Source organism: Neoarthrinium moseri (assembly GCF_022829205.1).
Source record: "Neoarthrinium moseri strain CBS 164.80 chromosome Unknown scaffold65_Wmoseri_CBS_16480, whole genome shotgun sequence".
NCBI lineage: Eukaryota > Fungi > Ascomycota > Sordariomycetes > Amphisphaeriales > Apiosporaceae > Neoarthrinium > Neoarthrinium moseri.
This window is the reverse complement of record NW_026055179.1, coordinates 75,570-92,882: the sequence shown is the minus strand read 5'-3', so window position 1 is coordinate 92,882 and position 17,313 is coordinate 75,570. Positions and strand designations below refer to the sequence as shown.

At 52.0% G+C, this 17,313-nt stretch overlaps 3 protein-coding genes across 3 annotated transcripts; 1 reads left to right on the top strand and 2 right to left on the bottom strand.

Annotated features, from left to right (window-relative positions):
- Positions 1–2,221: 2,221 nt before the first annotated feature.
- Positions 2,222–3,159, bottom strand: JN550_011266 (uncharacterized protein; the record flags this gene model as incomplete). Its single annotated transcript, XM_049309613.1, has 2 exons — positions 2,222–2,866; positions 2,980–3,159. 2 exons carry the CDS (start codon positions 3,157–3,159, stop codon positions 2,222–2,224), a joined length of 825 nt encoding a protein of 274 aa, XP_049166759.1.
- Positions 3,160–9,921: 6,762 nt separating this feature from the next.
- Positions 9,922–10,584, top strand: JN550_011265 (uncharacterized protein; the record flags this gene model as incomplete). Its single annotated transcript, XM_049309612.1, has 2 exons — positions 9,922–9,972; positions 10,108–10,584. The coding sequence occupies 2 exons, from the start codon at positions 9,922–9,924 to the stop codon at positions 10,582–10,584; spliced, it is 528 nt and encodes a 175-aa protein (XP_049166758.1).
- Positions 10,585–12,291: 1,707 nt separating this feature from the next.
- Positions 12,292–15,074, bottom strand: JN550_011264 (uncharacterized protein; the record flags this gene model as incomplete). Its single annotated transcript, XM_049309611.1, has 3 exons — positions 12,292–12,878; positions 12,927–14,631; positions 14,685–15,074. The coding sequence occupies 3 exons, from the start codon at positions 15,072–15,074 to the stop codon at positions 12,292–12,294; spliced, it is 2,682 nt and encodes an 893-aa protein (XP_049166757.1).
- Positions 15,075–17,313: the final 2,239 nt, after the last annotated feature.

The following is a 17,313-nucleotide window of genomic DNA, read 5'->3' as shown; positions in this document are numbered from 1 at the left end:
CAGTCAGTTATTTCAAGAGGACTGTCTTGCGCAAACTGGATGGTTGGAAGCTTCAGAGCGATGTGTGGTCTCTCCACGCTTGTAACGGGTGAGCTTCACATCGCAGATTCCAGCTTCACGCGCCAGTGATGAGTATTTTCATACATATATACTATAATCGTATAACCTTCTGGAGTCATGCACTTGAGCCATGTAGATACATATAAATCTGCTTGTACACGATAAGCGGATCATATGATCTGACTATTCGCATTCACTTACTGGAACGTCAATAACGGAGCTCAATTGCTCAATCGGGTAGACTCACTGAGCCTGCTAACGTGCACCGCCGAGAAACACGACCAGTAAGCTGCAACAGCTTGAAACGAAAATCAAGCCCATCAGTAAGAAGACCCACGAAGATGTCTGTCTCTCTCGAGTAGAGTCGGAGATACAATGGCATTACAGCCAATGATGAGTGAGCGTTGATAGGAAAATTCATAGAGCAGACTGTACTCTTTCTCGTCGAATTCTTGGTACACACAGCTACTGCGTTCGAAGAGCGATCACGTAACCCCGACTCGAGAGTCATCACCAAACTGGGTCACATCAATGCTCAAGTTCAAGGGTCCATAAACCCCGCGATCGAATTTCTTCGGCCTGGCGAAAGTTGCGGCGAGAGACTTGGCCGTTGACTTTCGCGTGCGGGTTACAGATCAATTCTGAAGCCATTGCATTCGCGCCGAACCGTAACTAGTGAGTGGAATGGGGCTTAGGAGTTATGTGCCCACTCGTGTAAGGCCACATGATTCGGGCGTAGCGGCTAAAGAGTTCCCTGTTTTCAAGGCCCTATGTTAGTTAAGATCTCTACAGTACCTCTGTATCAGTAATCAAGATGGCCCATAGGAAGTGATCCAAGCCATACGACCTTTCGCGGCACTCTCTTCCCTGGGTGAAGTAGAACGTCCGACTACAGACCTTCGACGACTGTAATGTCGCAGTTGGTGGCTAAAGAATCTATTACGATGCGTGAACTGATTCATCTGACCGTCAACAATAAGACAAGAATGGCTTGTGTACGGCTTCTTTCAAGGTGATGGCGCGTGTTTGGATACCCTCAGGCGAGTCAATGTGGTGGTAGGCGAAATGCTCGGATGCAGAGTCACGTCAGTACCTTGCGAGTTCCTAGGCGGATTTGCACATGACGTACTTTCACAAATCGTTACCATACAATCCTGGCTGTTGTAAGCGGGGTCTCGGAACAGAAGCCGCGTTTAGTGGTCCTTTGGTTCGCATAATGCGGTGCAAGGTGCAAGGTATTGCGGCCGCACATGATGGGCACTGCCCTGAAAATAGTGGTCCAGGCCTTGCTCATAGCTCTTAGGAGCCTAGTTCACCCTGTCGATCTGAGCCCAAGCTCAAAGATGGTTTCATTTTGAGTGAAAGTCGTGAGTGGTCCAAAAGTGATATCATGGCATGAAATCGTAGTCGTTAATTGCTCAGGTTTATGGATCACGAATCGATCAAGTAGTGGTAAGCTTCATGAGCCAGACGATTGATGATGATGATGGATGTTAACTCGGTCAGTGAGATCATGCTCTGGACTACTCCCTAGCCGCTCTAGAGAACGCAGTGCATTTAGCTGCCTTTCATTTTGCCAAATGGCAATTGGTAACGAAGAGTATGAGCAAGTTGAGAATATCTGTCAAAAATTTATCTTCAATCAATGTTGGCCATTGTACGTTTCAGAAGAACCTAGAGATGGCGTTGCTACCGAGAAAGTGTAAAACTCCAAACGCATCGTGTAGTGATATACCGTGTCGCGCTTCTCACATCATGTATGCGACAGAGCCTATACCAGATTATGCAATAGGAACTGGAGAAGTAGATATCACCGCATGTATGAGGAGCTAAGGCTCGAGCCTTTAATGTGAGAATCAGAAAACATTTCTGTCATACCAACTCGCAAACTGAAGTAAAGAGCGTCAAGATCATCATTATTCGGGGTATCATAAGCCTGGGATGGAATTACAACCCCTAATTCCAAATGAAACTGTACAATCAGACGCAAGTGCGTCACCACATCGTAATATAATCGAGAACGCCTCGGGCACCCTAGGAGGGTTGTTCCGGAGGTTCGCGATCTTGGGTGCCACGGAATGCCATGGAATTTCGAGGTAACTTCGGTTCGGAACAAATCGATTCGCCATAAGGCTGATTCGAAGGCATGACCCATATGCCATCATATGGATTCTGCGGCTTGTGAAAGATATCGTTGGATGTAGGGACATTCGCAGTTGCCATGTCTTAGGATTTCGTATTTGAGGGCGAGCACCTCGTCCTTGAGCTCGGCGACAGATGTAGACAAGCAGGCCTTCTGGACCGACAGCTCCCTCTCACGCGTTCTCAGCTCGTCGACCTGCTTCTTGGACTTCTCTCGGCATCGGCCGGCGGCTATACGGTTCTTCTCGCGGTGGATATCGTGTTTGGTGGTATGGCCAGCGGGCGGCTCAGACGGCTCCGTAGAGTTATTCTTGGTCTCGTCACTAGCCTCTGATTGCATAGACACGGGCGAAACCATAGTGTTGGCGATGACGATGCTGCCCTTTCTGCTTGTCCGACGCGCTTTGACATGTCGAGACTCTGCCAAGTCGAAATCACAGCCATGGGTGCCTGGGGAATGTTTTTCCTCGATACCACGAGGTAGTGTCGAGACATTTGAAAGATCAAAATTGCTGGCCTTAGGCTGCATAATTTGGCTCTCAACTGAGATTGACCGTGGACTCCGACGGTTGTGGTGTCGGGACTCAACGGGAGGCTGCTTGAATGGTTGGTGTTTATTCTCAGAGTCGACACTCTGAGCGATGCGATTGTTAGATGGGGTGATCTGGACGATGATGTTAGCCTCTGTACCCCCAGCGGCCTCGCAAGGCCAGGTACAAGGAGATGTGTCCAACCGAAGAAAACATGAGTCGGAAAACCAGGAATCTAAGAGCTCACATCTGTTGGACTGCTCAGGGCTGAGCCAGAGTCCAGGTCGACACTCAAAGGGTCCGTGAAAAGGAAGTCGTGAGGATCATCCATATGCGCGTAATTGCCGGACTGAGACATGAAAGGTTGGTCAAACATGGGATCGATGTCACCCATGCCTCCGAACTGGGATTGATTCATGGAGAGCATGGTGTTCATAGGTCGGGGAATATTCGGACTGGATATGAAGCCCAAAGGTTAAGGGCAACGAGTTGCGACTGCTCGTATGATGGAACAAGATTTTTCTAACAGCAGGCTCGTCGGCTAGGTGAAGGGTGAGATTGTTGTGGCTGATAAAGTTGTGGTGTTGGCTGTACGAGTTCCCATGGAGTTGCACAGTACAATCGTAGCTCTTAAGCCCGAGATTGATCAAGGCAGGGGCGCTGGGGAGATGACGAACTCTCAGGGTTCCACGGGGCTCGCCCCGAGGGCGAGAAGGATGTGCCACCATTGGACCACGAGTGCACTGCTTTGGGAGCCAATCATTCGAAAGACTTGGGACGGCGAAGGCCTCCGAGGACAGGTCTCAGGAACCATTGGTTCATTGCGGCAAGCCCTTCCATGCCCTGTCTCTGCTCCCCCACATATAAGGGGATAGCTTTGGGCCGAGTGAGACACACGGTGGAGTCGGGTTCTGGACTGCCCTGGGCCCACGGAACGGGGAGCTCAGCCTTATTGTTCGTCTTGTGAATGGTTATTTACAGTGCAAAATGCTCTTGTTTCCTCGTACTCTATTCTCTAGTTGATCGCGAAGTGGAAATGATGTTTTCTAGATTGACTCAGTGTGCATTTCTTCACTGGCTGTGATCACGCAAGACTCTCAGACGATGCTACTCGAGAGTGCGAGCTTTTGCCCAGCATAGAACAATGGATTATGCATTGGCACCGTACCGTCCATCTCGCCTTGGAGGTCCGTTGTCGAACTTCCATAAGGTGTGTCATGGGCCCAACTCTGTCAGCCACTAATAACCAGGTCATTGGCCAATGAACAAGAGACTCAAAGTCCGGAGGATTCCCAACCAATCAGAGTCGGTGGTTCTCATCGGGTAATAGCGCGGGTCCAAAGAGAGGCCTGGATCTCTGGTTCACGCACGTCGCACGCTTGACAACCCTGGAGCGTTGCACATTTAAGATTTAAGTAAATAATATATTATTAGTGTATTATTTTTAAAGTAAATTTAACTAATTTTTATAACAATTTTATGGTACAATCTTTCTAAATTCAATTTTATTTATTTAGGATATACAAGATTTGAACTTATATAAGAATGATTAAAAGTCATATGCATTACCATTATGCTAATATCCCTCTGATTATTTCATCTTAGACGCCCCTAAGATGAATCGAACATCTATCATGATATTAACAGTATCAAGCTCTACCATTGAGCTATAGAGACTTAGGAGACAAGAGATTCGAACTCTTAAAGCTGTTCGAGCTACTGAGTTTACAGCTCAGCCCTTCTTGCCAATTACTCAAAAGCTTAAAATTTACACGCAGGCTGGCTAGACGGCTTCCGAATATCTTCGGTCTCTTCAGCCTCGGGAGAATGTGCAGTTCAATGGAGTCCTGTGGCGGCGTGACATGCGGACGCCACTGTAGATGACGCCCCTTCGAACGGCGCTGGAATCATGAAGAATCACAATCTATGAAACCTGGCTGGCTTGTTGTATAAGTTTGGGAAGAAATCGCCGTTGGCAAGTGCTGTGTAAAAAGTAGGCCGTAGATGATGCGGGACTGTAGTGGTAGAAATTGGTTGGTAGAAGCTAGCTTGAGAGCGAGAATTAGCCTTAAGGGGCTTGCATGTGTCTAGTCTAATCTACGATAAGGACTGTTTCTAATCTCTCGCTGCAAGCATCGTAGAGCTATTGGTACACAATCGTGCACTTCTATCAAATACACTTGACGAAAACCTTATCTTGCATTCGAGTTACGCGTTTACCCTTGAAATCAGCGTCGGCCATAGTAAATCGTGCCTAAGGAATTTACCTCATTTGTCGTCTCCCGCATTTCATGTCAGTTTGAATAGGCGAGGTGCGTGCCCCTCAGATATTGACTCTGCAAGTCTAGAAACTGCAGTTCTCACTAGCCATAATGGATACACGTAGCGTGAGTATCTCACGTGCAATAAGTAGCCTCACGAAATTGAGTTTTCTGTCAAAGGTCAAGTATGTGGTCCGGTCTGTATTGCGGCCGAATCCTGCCTCTCTTATATAGAAGGGGACAAGAGGGGGAATATATATCGGACTCTAGGCGGTGCCTCACCGGACCTCCTATAAACTTAATGCATCATTGTGACAGGAATATAACATGACGATATAGATATAAGAGCCATAGGCACTTCGGCAACCTTTTTTGAGACCACACATACAAGATCATTCAACCTTCTGGGCTAGGACACCAATAATTGAGATCCTTTTGGTGAGCCAAGGAGGAAAGATTATGTGTGGCAAGTGCTGACCGGACTATCAACCGCCATTTTCCTTTCCGAGGCAAACAGGCGCTCTGCCAGTCGATTCATTTATCCCCTGCTCAAATGACTGAGATTTCCCAAGTCCATAGATGGTTCAGCCCAATTTCGTTTGCATTAGAAACTTGCTTGTTTCCACATCAGAATGACGATCCAAGGACGGAGAAACAGATAGTCCATTTTGTGCAACTAGCGATGGAATGGTGATGAGCCGTCGGAATACAGGGTCTTGCGTGGATTCACGTTAGTATACGCTATGTCAAAGGGATTGTGAGGTTAGGTATGGTCAGAAGTCCAAACGTATGGTTCAATTCATCAAGAGACTGAATCTTGTCCCCTTTCAAGGAAGAGGGACAAGATGGGGATTATATAGCGGACACTGTTCGGTGTCTTACCGGACCTTCTGTAAACCTAATGCACTGCCGTGACACCCTCCTCGAGGCCAGCACCACAAGCTCAGAGTCTTGAGCATGCTCAACCTCTGAGGGGGCTACAAGAACCCAGCTGAGAGTTGACCTACACAAAGGGAGCATGTGCTCACGATCACATAACTCTTCGTATAGCTTTAAGCCAATACTCGGCTTCCACATATGGCAGCCCACGATACTGGTGAATTGACGTTTCTGTGACGGCGGACGTACCAAAATATCACCTTATATGTCTTATGGCTCTGCTTATAGTAGCCGCCGCCTAGGTTTAAAAATGTTTTGTTCGATCATTCTCTTCCAACCCCATATTGTGAATATAATGAGTAGCTGTTCTAATCGGAAAGGATTACAACGCAAGTAGTGAATTGCTTCCGTTCTGCCAACGAAGAAACATGCAAGACCGAGTACAGCCAGTCATAACAACTTCCTTACTCGCTGGAACGTGATCCGGTTCATGCATATTCATAGAGGAGCAGAGCGAGTATATAGAATGCGAGGCCAGGGAGGATAACTCATAAACCAAATCATAAGCAATTCCTGTATATGACTACTTCAGGGATATCGTGAAACATATATTTGACAGGCTAAATCTGGGATGTTACCAGTTCCATACCCTTCAAGGCCAGAAGGGGGAATTCGCTCTCCGAGAGCATGTTCTATACCTCACATGAACGATCGATTAAGGTTCATTTTGACGTCCTCATATCTCCCCATCAAGCGGTGTCAACAGCAGTCCAAGGGCTCTATGATTGGCCATCCACATTACAGATCCTATACTTGCATATTAAAGCCAACTCGCAGCTCAGGCACTCCATACTGCGCCGCTCGTGGTTGCAATCCCTCGGTCTAGTAGCTTTGGAAGGTTATACCTGATGGACCCTATTCCTAGTTCTCTAATCGATTCGGGAATTGGCTCTCAATCTTTAGCATCCGGCCGACGTTGGCTTTCGCTTTCTTTAGATACGTTAGAGATCAAGACATCAACCATAACAGAAGTATCCCGTCTATGGGTATTCTCGAATCTCAGAGATTAAATGCCGCCGGATCTCGATGCATCGAACACAAAACAAAACGATTGGGTGGCAACTGGCCAAGAAAGCCGCCTCAAAGGTGCATGTTGAGGAGCGTGCTGCGTAAACGGGCGATTCCCAACATATGCAAAGCATCGGCCTTGTCATGCACCTATTCTGCCTTGGGATAGCGCGACCTAACTGGTATGTTCACGGTTACAGTCCATCTTCGCAGCTTCGGGCTTCGAGACGAGGACGTTGTCCAGTTGCTCATTTCAGATCGCCTCCCTCTGTGGCACTGCTCTGGCGAGTTCTGCATCGAACGGTGATGAGCTCACGCCGAGCTGCGGACTGATGACACAAGGAAAACTTTCGCTTGCATTCTCGCTGACATGTGAAAGTTTAGCGGGCTGTGCCCCTGTAAAGCGGCCGGCGTTAGTGGGAAAAGACCAGAGGCAGGGGGGGCGAAAATGGGACCCTTTGTGTTCCATCAAGCCCTGAGGCGATCGACATCGTCGACGAGTGGGTCGATGTCATGCCTGAACAGGAGGAAAATGGAAATCTCCGCGCCAAAACCCCTGCCAATCATTCGGTTTGCTGAGGAGCCTCATATAAGAATGCTTGCTCAGATGTCTGCAGAAACCTAGGCATCTCCAAATTTGTCTCGGCAGCTGAGGGTGGCGACGGCACAACACCATGGCGATTTCGTACGCTTAAGCCGAGGTGATGGGAATACCAAGAGCCGCGTAATGGAACATGAGGGAGAGGAGCCACTACAAGTAGTCATCCAATCTTTTTTATTAGTAATCCAAAATTACCTTGTCGTGGTTAAGGCTAAATGCTTTACATCGGATGGCGCCTGGCTGTCGGCCGCCCGACGTGATAGTAGGTCCTTCAATCAGACACTCTTACTAGTAGACACCAGCATGCTTCGAGCCAGTTGAGGGTGTATGACGTTGCTGCTGGTGCGCAAGATGTGGCACCGGTGAGCGAAAGTAATCTAGATAGGGAGCTGCTGTACTTGGGTCGGTGTGGCTACGGGTTTGCTGTCATTCGCTGCAATATCCGTCGGCGAATACGCGCGGAGTTTAGGAGTCGACGGAAGCGACTGGGCCTGCAGGCAGGTAGACACGGATGGTGATCCACCTTTAATGCGCTCTAGGGGCTTCAGGATGGTGTTCCGGTTGATGCATGCTGATAAAGCGTAGCTAAATAAAGGCAGCACAGAGATAAGGACAGCAGGCACAGTACAACCCTGGCGCGAGGAACGACACCGGACGCGATAGGAGTTCACCAAAGGCTAGGTACAGTAGGTGGGTATTTTAGGCTTTCCGCCGGCGCAAGCCAGCCTCCCACGGACAGCAGATCGATCATATGCAGACTAGTTACCCAAGGTGAAAAGAAACATACGGGTCTCTGGTGGCGGTAGGTCAGAGCTGGATCAGTCGCAAGGTGAAGTGCGGCTGGCGACATGCGACAGGCAGTCCAAAGCTGCGAAAGGAAAATGCAGATAAGAGAATGATATGACGCAGGGTTGCAGAGAAAAGCTCCGAGACTCAGTTATAGGCTTTCACATGCCAAAAGGCTGTCGCACCTCTGGGGGGCTGCAGAGGCCAACTAGAGCTTGCAGCTGCATCGAACAGAGCCCACCGGATTCCCTATCCCGTCCTTGCTAGAGCTGCTAGAGCCACTGAGCACCCCACCAACGCCCACCCAAGGCCGCCATGACCCACCAACGCATGGCAGCCAGGGGGGCCTGGGACGCCATCTCATTGGAGCTTGGGTCGTGGTCTGGAATGCTCTCGGGCAAGCTTGGGAATTGCGACAATCGATGGGACACTTTCCAAGCTTTGTCGCGCAAGGAGTAAAGTGCTGTACAATGCGCGCATGGTGGTGGGAGGACACATCTAGGTACATACCTTTCTAGGTACCTATCTGTTCATTCGCAGGCATGGACTGGGTGACGGGTGCTGTCTACGCAAGCTGAGAGAGATCGAGGAGCTTTCCAGATTGGTTACGTCAGGGCAAGCTTGGTGGCATAGCTTTCCCCAAACCCTGTACACAGCAGCTTAGGTACAGAGAGCTAGATGGAAGGATAGCTTGCGCTCCCCAGGCAGTGAACTTTGTACCCAGCCCAGATTTGGGAGACCCGACCACACACCCGACTCAGCCGGATATGCAACATGGACCGACCGGCCGATCCACCAGAGAGGCCAGAGGGACCAGAGGGACCAGGAACACACAACGTGCCACGCACCACGCACTGCGACCGCGCACCGCGCACACGCCCACGCACATGCCAATCTGCGAGGAGCGTTGGTTGTTTCGTTCGCGCGGTGGGAGCTTGCCGGGCCCATGATGTGGCGTGGCGTCAACCCGGATGGGATCGGTTCTTGGGTCCTCCACTGGCTTCTGGGCCCCTTGCCGGTCCATGGTGTGAGTGTACCTCGATTGCCGTGCGGATTGGATTGGATGGATGGATGTATGTGTATGTATGTATGTATGTAACAGGAATCATGCTCGGGGGTCTGATAAGTGTGTGACTGATGAGTGAGTGCATGTGCTCTGCCGTCTATGCCGTCTATGCGTTTTCCCTCCCGCATGCCTGCCAGATGTCGTGACTGTCCGCCCGTCGTCCACCTTAAAAGTACTTTCCCGTCCCCAGACGACCTTTTGCCTACACCTACTTTTTTTTTCTTTGGCTCTCAACTTTACCTGCCACTCCCTCCTCTTCCAACACCACTCACCCATCAGCTTCACCTCCTGTCAGTTCTCATCTCAATCCGAGTCGGAATTGCCGCAACCCGCAGCTGCCGTGCCCACAATTGTTGCTCTCGTAAGTGCCAACTCCATCCGTGTCAATCGTCTATCTATATTGCGACTTGGGGTCGAGCGATCTCTTATCAGCCAACATCTGAACTGACATGCCACAGCTCGGATAGCTCGCACCAAGCTGCCGCACATCCACTCACCCATCCATCCACCCACGCGCTTTCTTGCAGCATGGCTTCCCAGGTCAACGGAGAGGTGCAGCCATCGTCGGCGACACTTCAAGTAAGCACCACCCCTTACTAATACGCCGATAAACCCCAAGCGCACCCACCACCAGAACCGGCGGTGCTACCTCGGGCTTATCGCGCATATGGCCGTCATTTGTACTGCGTCAGTTGGCTAATACCGCACTCATAGCACATTACTGGCTACCCTGTCGTCAAAGACACCCTGTCTGCCTATAAGAACAACCCCTACGGCAAGAAGTCGATAGAGCTGGGCGACTCTGCCTACCAGACCTTTGCCAAGCCCGTCATCCCGTACCTGGCCAAGCCCTACGGATACGTCTCGCCCTACGTCAAGAAGGCCGACCACTTCGGGGCCGGCGCCCTGACCAAGCTGGACGAGAAGATCCCCGTGCTCTCGACCTCGACCGAGGAGCTCAAGCAGATCGCCTTCTTCCCCGTCGTCAAGACCAAGGAGGGCACCGACCACGTCTTCAGCGTCTACAACTCCGAATTTAAGAAGGTCGGCGGCGACGGCGTCGTGACGTACGGCAAGGCCATCATCTCGACCGGCCTGGTCATCACGTCCGAGGCCCTCACCTGGATCGGCGACTTCCTGAGAAGCAGCAAGGAGAAGGCCAAGGAGGCCGGCAACGACATTACCCAATAGATGACTTGATGGGGACACCGTTGAGGAGTTTGATTGGGCTTGTTTCTTCCTGTAAGAAAAAAATTGCTGTTCGTACATCCTTTTTTCATTCTATTTTGATACCAATTGAAGATGCGTCGTGTGTCGGTGGAGAATCGCTCGAGTAATGACGGTGGACGACGCTGAAGGGGCATTGAAGCGAGGGATTATGATATATACGGCCATCAATAGATTTCTCTTCTCTCGGGAAACCCCCGTTATGGTGTGACATAGCGCGGCCCTGTAACACCGTTGCAATCAGCAATAGAAGAAGCAGCTTGCTAGTGTCTCGCCCGTGTCGTTAAGCAACCATTGAGCCATGGCCAGGCGCTCCTCGATCCCGAGCCCTCGTGGGCGGGCATCTGCCTATAGCAGTCCTCAATCTCAGTGATCGCTGAATGGACTGAGGGTCTACCCGCGCTTTACGTGATCCGATGCCCCGCATGTCCGTGATATATCATGCTGCCATTCTGCCATGGAAACACATCTCTAACTAGAAAAGGGTGGGAAGTGCGCATCGTGATAATCGAAGCTTGTCTCAGCCAAAATCGAAATGTAGGTACGCGCACACGGGAAACCGAGCGTACCATGCATCATGGTCACCTGAGCTTGACTTGAATGAATGTAATATTACATATATATAGTAAAGATAAGAAAATCTCCGACTTGAGTGCCTAGGAGGATACAACAGACAAGAACGCTGTGCCGGCGTACCGGGAAGTCGAGTAGGCTGCTATATTGGCAGCTCATGAGCATGGATCCCTAACCTACGACTTCACATCTGCCTCGAGCGCTCGCTCGGTATGTCAGGCGCGTGGAACTAGTAGCATAGGGAGCCAACGTCTTGTGCAAGTAGGCTTCTCGCGAAATCGACGTCAAAGAGGCTCGCTTTGGTCGTGAGTGCACTTACCCAGGTACCTATATGCATGTCTCAAATTAGAGACAAGTACTACTTGCAATGCCATATAGCTCCTAGTTCCACAAGCCAATTACAGCCTCGTGCTTCTATCGACTGTAACGTGCCAGACTGTGGCAGTGAAGGCATGGCTGGCGGACCTTGAAGGATCTCAGTAAGCAACGGCCCCTTCGACATCTTTGTCACGATTTTAGTGTTACATGTCACAAATCAAACGACTTCAGATTGCCTTTGTATAAAGCTGTTCTCTTATTTTGCCGTATACGGTCAGGGTCAAGATAGCAACTAGAACTAACTAAAAGGCATCACAGATACAGACAGCGCTGAGTCGTGCAACTGTCGACAAAAGAGATCCACGAGGATGTGTTTCCTCGGTCCACGTCTTGACCACCACAAACAGCGGCAGGACCTCAAGTCCCACTCGAAATACGACAAACGCGGTGAGACTGTCCTAGCGACCCGCCCCTTTTTTCTGACTGTTCCCCCCCGGAGAGAAATGTGGTAGTTTGGTAGTAAAGGGAATTAGTGCCCGTAGCCTGGGCCCAATGACGCTCGAAAAAAGGTGAGCAAGTAAAATAAAAGCATAAATCATCCAATGGTCCGAAGAACGCCGCGTGCTGGACTGATCGACCGAGATCAAGGCGAAGCAGAAGGTATAATAAAAGGGGTATGCACATGAATTGTCGAAACGTCGAGTCTGTCTCCGTAAATCGTGGCGCTGAGAATAGCCCAAGCTCTTACACGCACCCTAGGTGCAAGATATAGATTGCTCCTTATCGGGTACCACCAAGGGCACTGATTCTAGCACCAGACGGACGGTGGATCAGGCTCGCGGCGTGCTTGCCCACCAAGCCAGGCTCGTGAGAGACGGGCTCGTTCTCACCGGCCAAGCTCTCCTCATCATCCTCAACGATCTTGGTGGGGATATCGCTGTGAGTCATATATTGCTGGCTTGAGCGCTCTGGAGTAGTCATTGTCGAAGCAATAGACATCGAGGTGCTGCTCCTGTTGGGGATCAAATCCGGAGTGGGAGGGATGCTTGAGATACGACCCGAGGGGTGCAGCATGCTGTCGTCACCGGCATCCGAAGCTGTGGTCGAGTTGTCGTGGCCGTCATCGCTAGGGCCAACAGAAAGGTTGCTTGCACGGCGCGAGTTGGCGCGAGACTCGAGTTCGCCATCCTGAGCAAGCTGGAGGCTCTCAACAGCAGCCTGGCACTGCTCCGAGATGTTGCGAATAATGTGAGCGATGGCATCGGTCTTGTCCTTCAGGTGGCGGTCGGACACGTCCATGAAGCTCATGCGCTGGTTGGCCTTATGGGCACGGGTGAGGGTCTGTCCAAGGCGCTCATCGGCAGCAGCTGTACTAGTCAGTGAGGGCTCATTGATTTGAACATTCGTAGACTTACCCTGGGCATCGTCGGTGGTCTCATCGAAACCGGCCTGGATCTCGCCAGTGAGCTCCTCAGGCTTGGTGAGAGACTGGACCAGGTGCTCCATGTGGTGCGATTGTCCACCAATCAAACTGCGCAAGTGAAGAACAACGCGGCGAGCCTCGTCGCGCTGTCGTGTAATGGTGCTGTTGGTGTGCTGAAGGGCAGCGAGCTCTTTCTTGTTTCGCTTGCGCTCGCGCTCGAGCTCCTCGGCAATTTCCTGCTGCAGAACAAGAGCTTCCAGAGCATCGTCTCTCTGCTTCTCGGTACCAGCCAGACGTACGGACAGTCTGGCGTTGTCATCCTTCTGCTGGTCGATAAGCGTTCCAAGGCGGCGGTTCTCGCGCTTGTGGTTCTCAATCTTGACCTTGAGGTCTTGTGTCTCCTTGGTGAGCTGCTCAGCAAAGGCCTGGAACTTGAGGAACTGTGTCTTCCAGCTCTCCAATTCCTCGACAAGGTAGTTGTTTCTCTTGGTAACCTTGGCGAGCTCGGTGTCCATGCGCCCCTTGAGGTTGATGAAGTCCTGCCAAGCTTCCTGGGCATCACGGGAGTACTGGTTGCGCTCTCGGACGATCTCGTTAAGATGTCTCATCGAGACCTTGGTCATCAATGGCTTCTTCACCGATCCGCCGAAGACCGCCTTCAACCCAGTGTTGCGACCCATCTTCTCACAGACATGATCCATCACAGCCATAACGGAATCCTGGTTCCACCATGCGGGCTCCTGGATCGACTCTACTTCTCCACGCATGACGATGATCTGGCCGGCCGGAACCAGCTTACCACCACCGTAAGCGGAGCGTAGGTGGGCAGGGACACCCGAAGGAGCAACATCACCGTTCAGCGCTTGAGTCAGGCGAGTCACAAACTTATTGCGCTGACCGGGAGTCAAGGCCGTGGGAGGGCTCGAGGTGAGAACAAAGTTGCGATCCAAATCGACCACCAGCGCATCAGTGGGGGCGGTGAAGAGAGATCTGCATTCCGCGGTAATACCTAAAATATAGGGACCAGGCTCCTGAACCAACTCGGTAGCGTGGCGGGCGTGGACGACGGGGACGTAAAGACCACTCCACTCGTAGACTCTGACGCAGAAGCGGACAGTTTCGGCCGCCATGGTAAGCATAGCCGGGTAATGACTGACAAAGATTATTCGTCTAGTAGGCGAAATAGCAGCCTCAACAACGCCCACAATATTGGGGATCGACAGACAAGCCCACAGCGGCCACATGGCGAAATTCTGGAATCCCGTCGGGGAGGAAGGGAACTGGTAGCATAGCGCGTAGTCCTTCATGTCGATTCGAACCAGGTCGTTCAGTCGGGGAGCTGGGAAGCTCAGAATTCTCGAAACCTCCTCGGCGTGGAACAAGTTGGTGGCCTTGTTCCAGTGAATCCACATGCCGCGGAGGTAATCGCCCAGCAGGTTGTAAAGGGGGTATCTAGAAAGGAAAGACAGACAGTAAGGAATCCAGTAGGTCTCGTCGGCATTGTCGTAGAAGTCGGGCTCCGTGCGCTTTCTCAGGTCACGGATGGTCTCTGCCCTCTTCTCATCTGCGCGGGACCAGACTCGCAGACAGATACCGTACAAGGTGTGCGACGAGTCTTGTTGCAGGACAAATGCATGGTGGACGCAGTGTGGCTGGCTGCGGCCGGTGCAGATCTCAACGTCATGAGGGAAACAAGCCTGTGGTTGTCAGCGGATGGCCATTGAAAAGTTGATAGCGGCGTCCAACATACTCTCATGGCGGCGTGCAGAGAACGAGCAACCTCGTTGTCCTGCTCGAGTCTGGGGCTGCTTCCAAGGATCTCAGGGAGCCAGAACTGGCCGACGGCACCCTTCATGTGACCAATCTTTCCTTGGGCGGGAGCAGGAGCCTTCACCCACTGCGAAGGCTCCCGTCCAACACCGCATACCATGTAGGCATGGGTCAGCGTCTTGGGGGTCCTCTGCTGGGGTTTGGAGTTGAGCTGGGACGGGATTGGTTGAGTAATACGCGAGTGTAAGGAAGAGGTCCTGCTCGGGATGATCAAGCTCGTGTCGTTCTGATCACGGGTGCTAGGTCGGGCATCTCGGTCGCTCGTGCGCGGACGCGTGAACGACGAGTGCGTGTTGAGAGACGGAGCCATGTTGCTTGCTTTCGGGTCTAAATCCTGCGTCGTCTCCAAGTTGCTTTATGCCAGGTTCTCAGCACACCAGGTGGTAGGTACAGCTACGGCGAGCGAGCGTCGAATGGAAGCGGCAGGGTCGACGGCCGCGGGTAATTGGACAGTACCAGTCTGTTTGGGTTGAAGCAATGGTGCCCAAGCTAGCTTTCGGTTCGAGCTGACGTCTTGCCTGTATACAGCACCAACCAGGACGTGAAGCCGAGAGCGCCGCGTTCCGACTTTGGGAGGCCCGAAGTCGTTTGCGTGTGTCCTACCGATCTTGTCACAGACCGAAGAGACAGCTGGCAGCTGCTTCACGAGGCGGAGGAGAAACAGAGGCCAAGGGAGTGCGGGTGGACGCTCGGAAGGGAGGAGAGGGAAAGAAACCGAGATATGGAAAGGCAGGCGGACCAGGCGTAGTAGAAAAGGGCTACCAACTTGGGGGCTGTCAAGGGTGCTGCTCACTAACTAACTAATCACTGGCTAGCCCAAGGAAGGGGGACAGGCCGAGAAGCACCCACCCGTCTAGGAAAGCCAGGTAAACTGCTCAAGCAATGCAGGGCAGCTCTTGCGCACGCTTCTTGCGCCCTCTCTTCTCTCTCCTATGCAGCTAGGGGACGGGAAATAAAGGCCAGGGCCAGTGGAGGCTTCAAGACAAAAGAGGTGTAGATGGTCATGGGGGAGGTCTGCACTGTCGCTGCACTGTTGCATGGGGTGCGGCCAGGGACAGGGGGCTGGGCAACAGCACCAAGTACCCTGTACGCGGGGGATCTCGCTGGGGCCGTGGCGTTTCAGCGCTCTGCTCCAGGCGCTCCCGCCATGCCCCAGTGCACGTCGAAGTCGCGGATACCTGGCACTAGGCCCGGTCGCGCCACGGGCTCTCCAGAGAACGATAACCCTTAGCGTATTGCCCCCTGTTCTGTTAATTTTTTGGCCGCTCCACCATTCCAGGTACAGCCAATCGAGACATGGGACGGTGCGCAAGGGCTGGCTGGAGTGGGAGACCTTGGAGCGGGCGCAATTTACTTTCCCGGGAGATGAGTACGACGATTCCACGACGACACCCACGGTGCCTCTCACGATTTCACGATGCCTCGACTAGGAAACGGCAGCGTCGGGCCAAGCCCCCCAACGTTGGACGTTGAATGGCCCTCGAGGTGCGAGGCCATTCCTCTAGCCTTGTGCTTTTAGGTTTTGTCAGCAAGGCTAAGGCGGGAGTTGAGAGATAAACTTTGGCCTTCGGGAACGTTTTGAAACAGCTGACATGCCGCATTTGGCGATCCAGGTCTTCTCTCGCGCAAGGCGACAGCATAGCCTTGACAGAGTTGCGATGCTGACTGTGACCCCAAAGTCCGGGAGCGCATGACCGTCCGAAGTTCGAGGCCATGGTTCATCAACATGCTGCGCTTACAGATTCAGAGTGCCGGGAGGAGCCCTTGATGGGACCAGCTCTACGAAGGACCTATCTTTGGATGATTCTCCAAAGAGGCAAAAAGTCAATCAGTGTCTTGACTTCTCGCTCGTTAACAGATTTCAGTTCTTTGTCTCAGGACCCCATCCACCGAGACTCGACTTCCAAGGCCGCGGTTCGGCAACAAACTCGGGCCCCTCAGTCGAGCCCTGCCGATTAACTATATGTGTAGCCACCTGATCATAGGTTCCAATTGTAAGTTAATTAATCACCATTGTTCACAGTCATGCTCAAGTATCGCGTCATGGACGACCAGATGGCATGGAGATGATGATTGCAACTGTGTTACGGTGGTCCGCCAAATGTATCAATCTGGCGCGAGCTGGCGAGGTTCCTGGCCACCAGACGGAACCCCGGCTAGCGTCGACATCGCGTCGGCCACGACTGGGATCAGAAAAGGGGTGCGCTCTTGGCTTGGTGCTGATGGAGGGAGGTGCATGGAGGGGTAGGGTTGATGTACGCCGCTTTGGCGTTCTATGCGTGGGGCCCTGGAATGTGATTCGGAGAAGATCCTGGCAAGCTGGCCGGAAGCTGGCAGCTTGCCAGCTTCCACCCAAATGTATGTCTCCAGTAACCATGGACCTCATCATTTCTTTTCTGCGTACGGATACTTAATAGTCGGCCATATCCAACACGAGGCCCGCATGAGCCATTAGGACTCGCTGCACGAGGCGCTTGCTTTCTTCTGATCGAGCGACTGGCAGCGTGGGCCGCATGCTCATCTAACTTGGTGACTTGCAGCTGCAAACA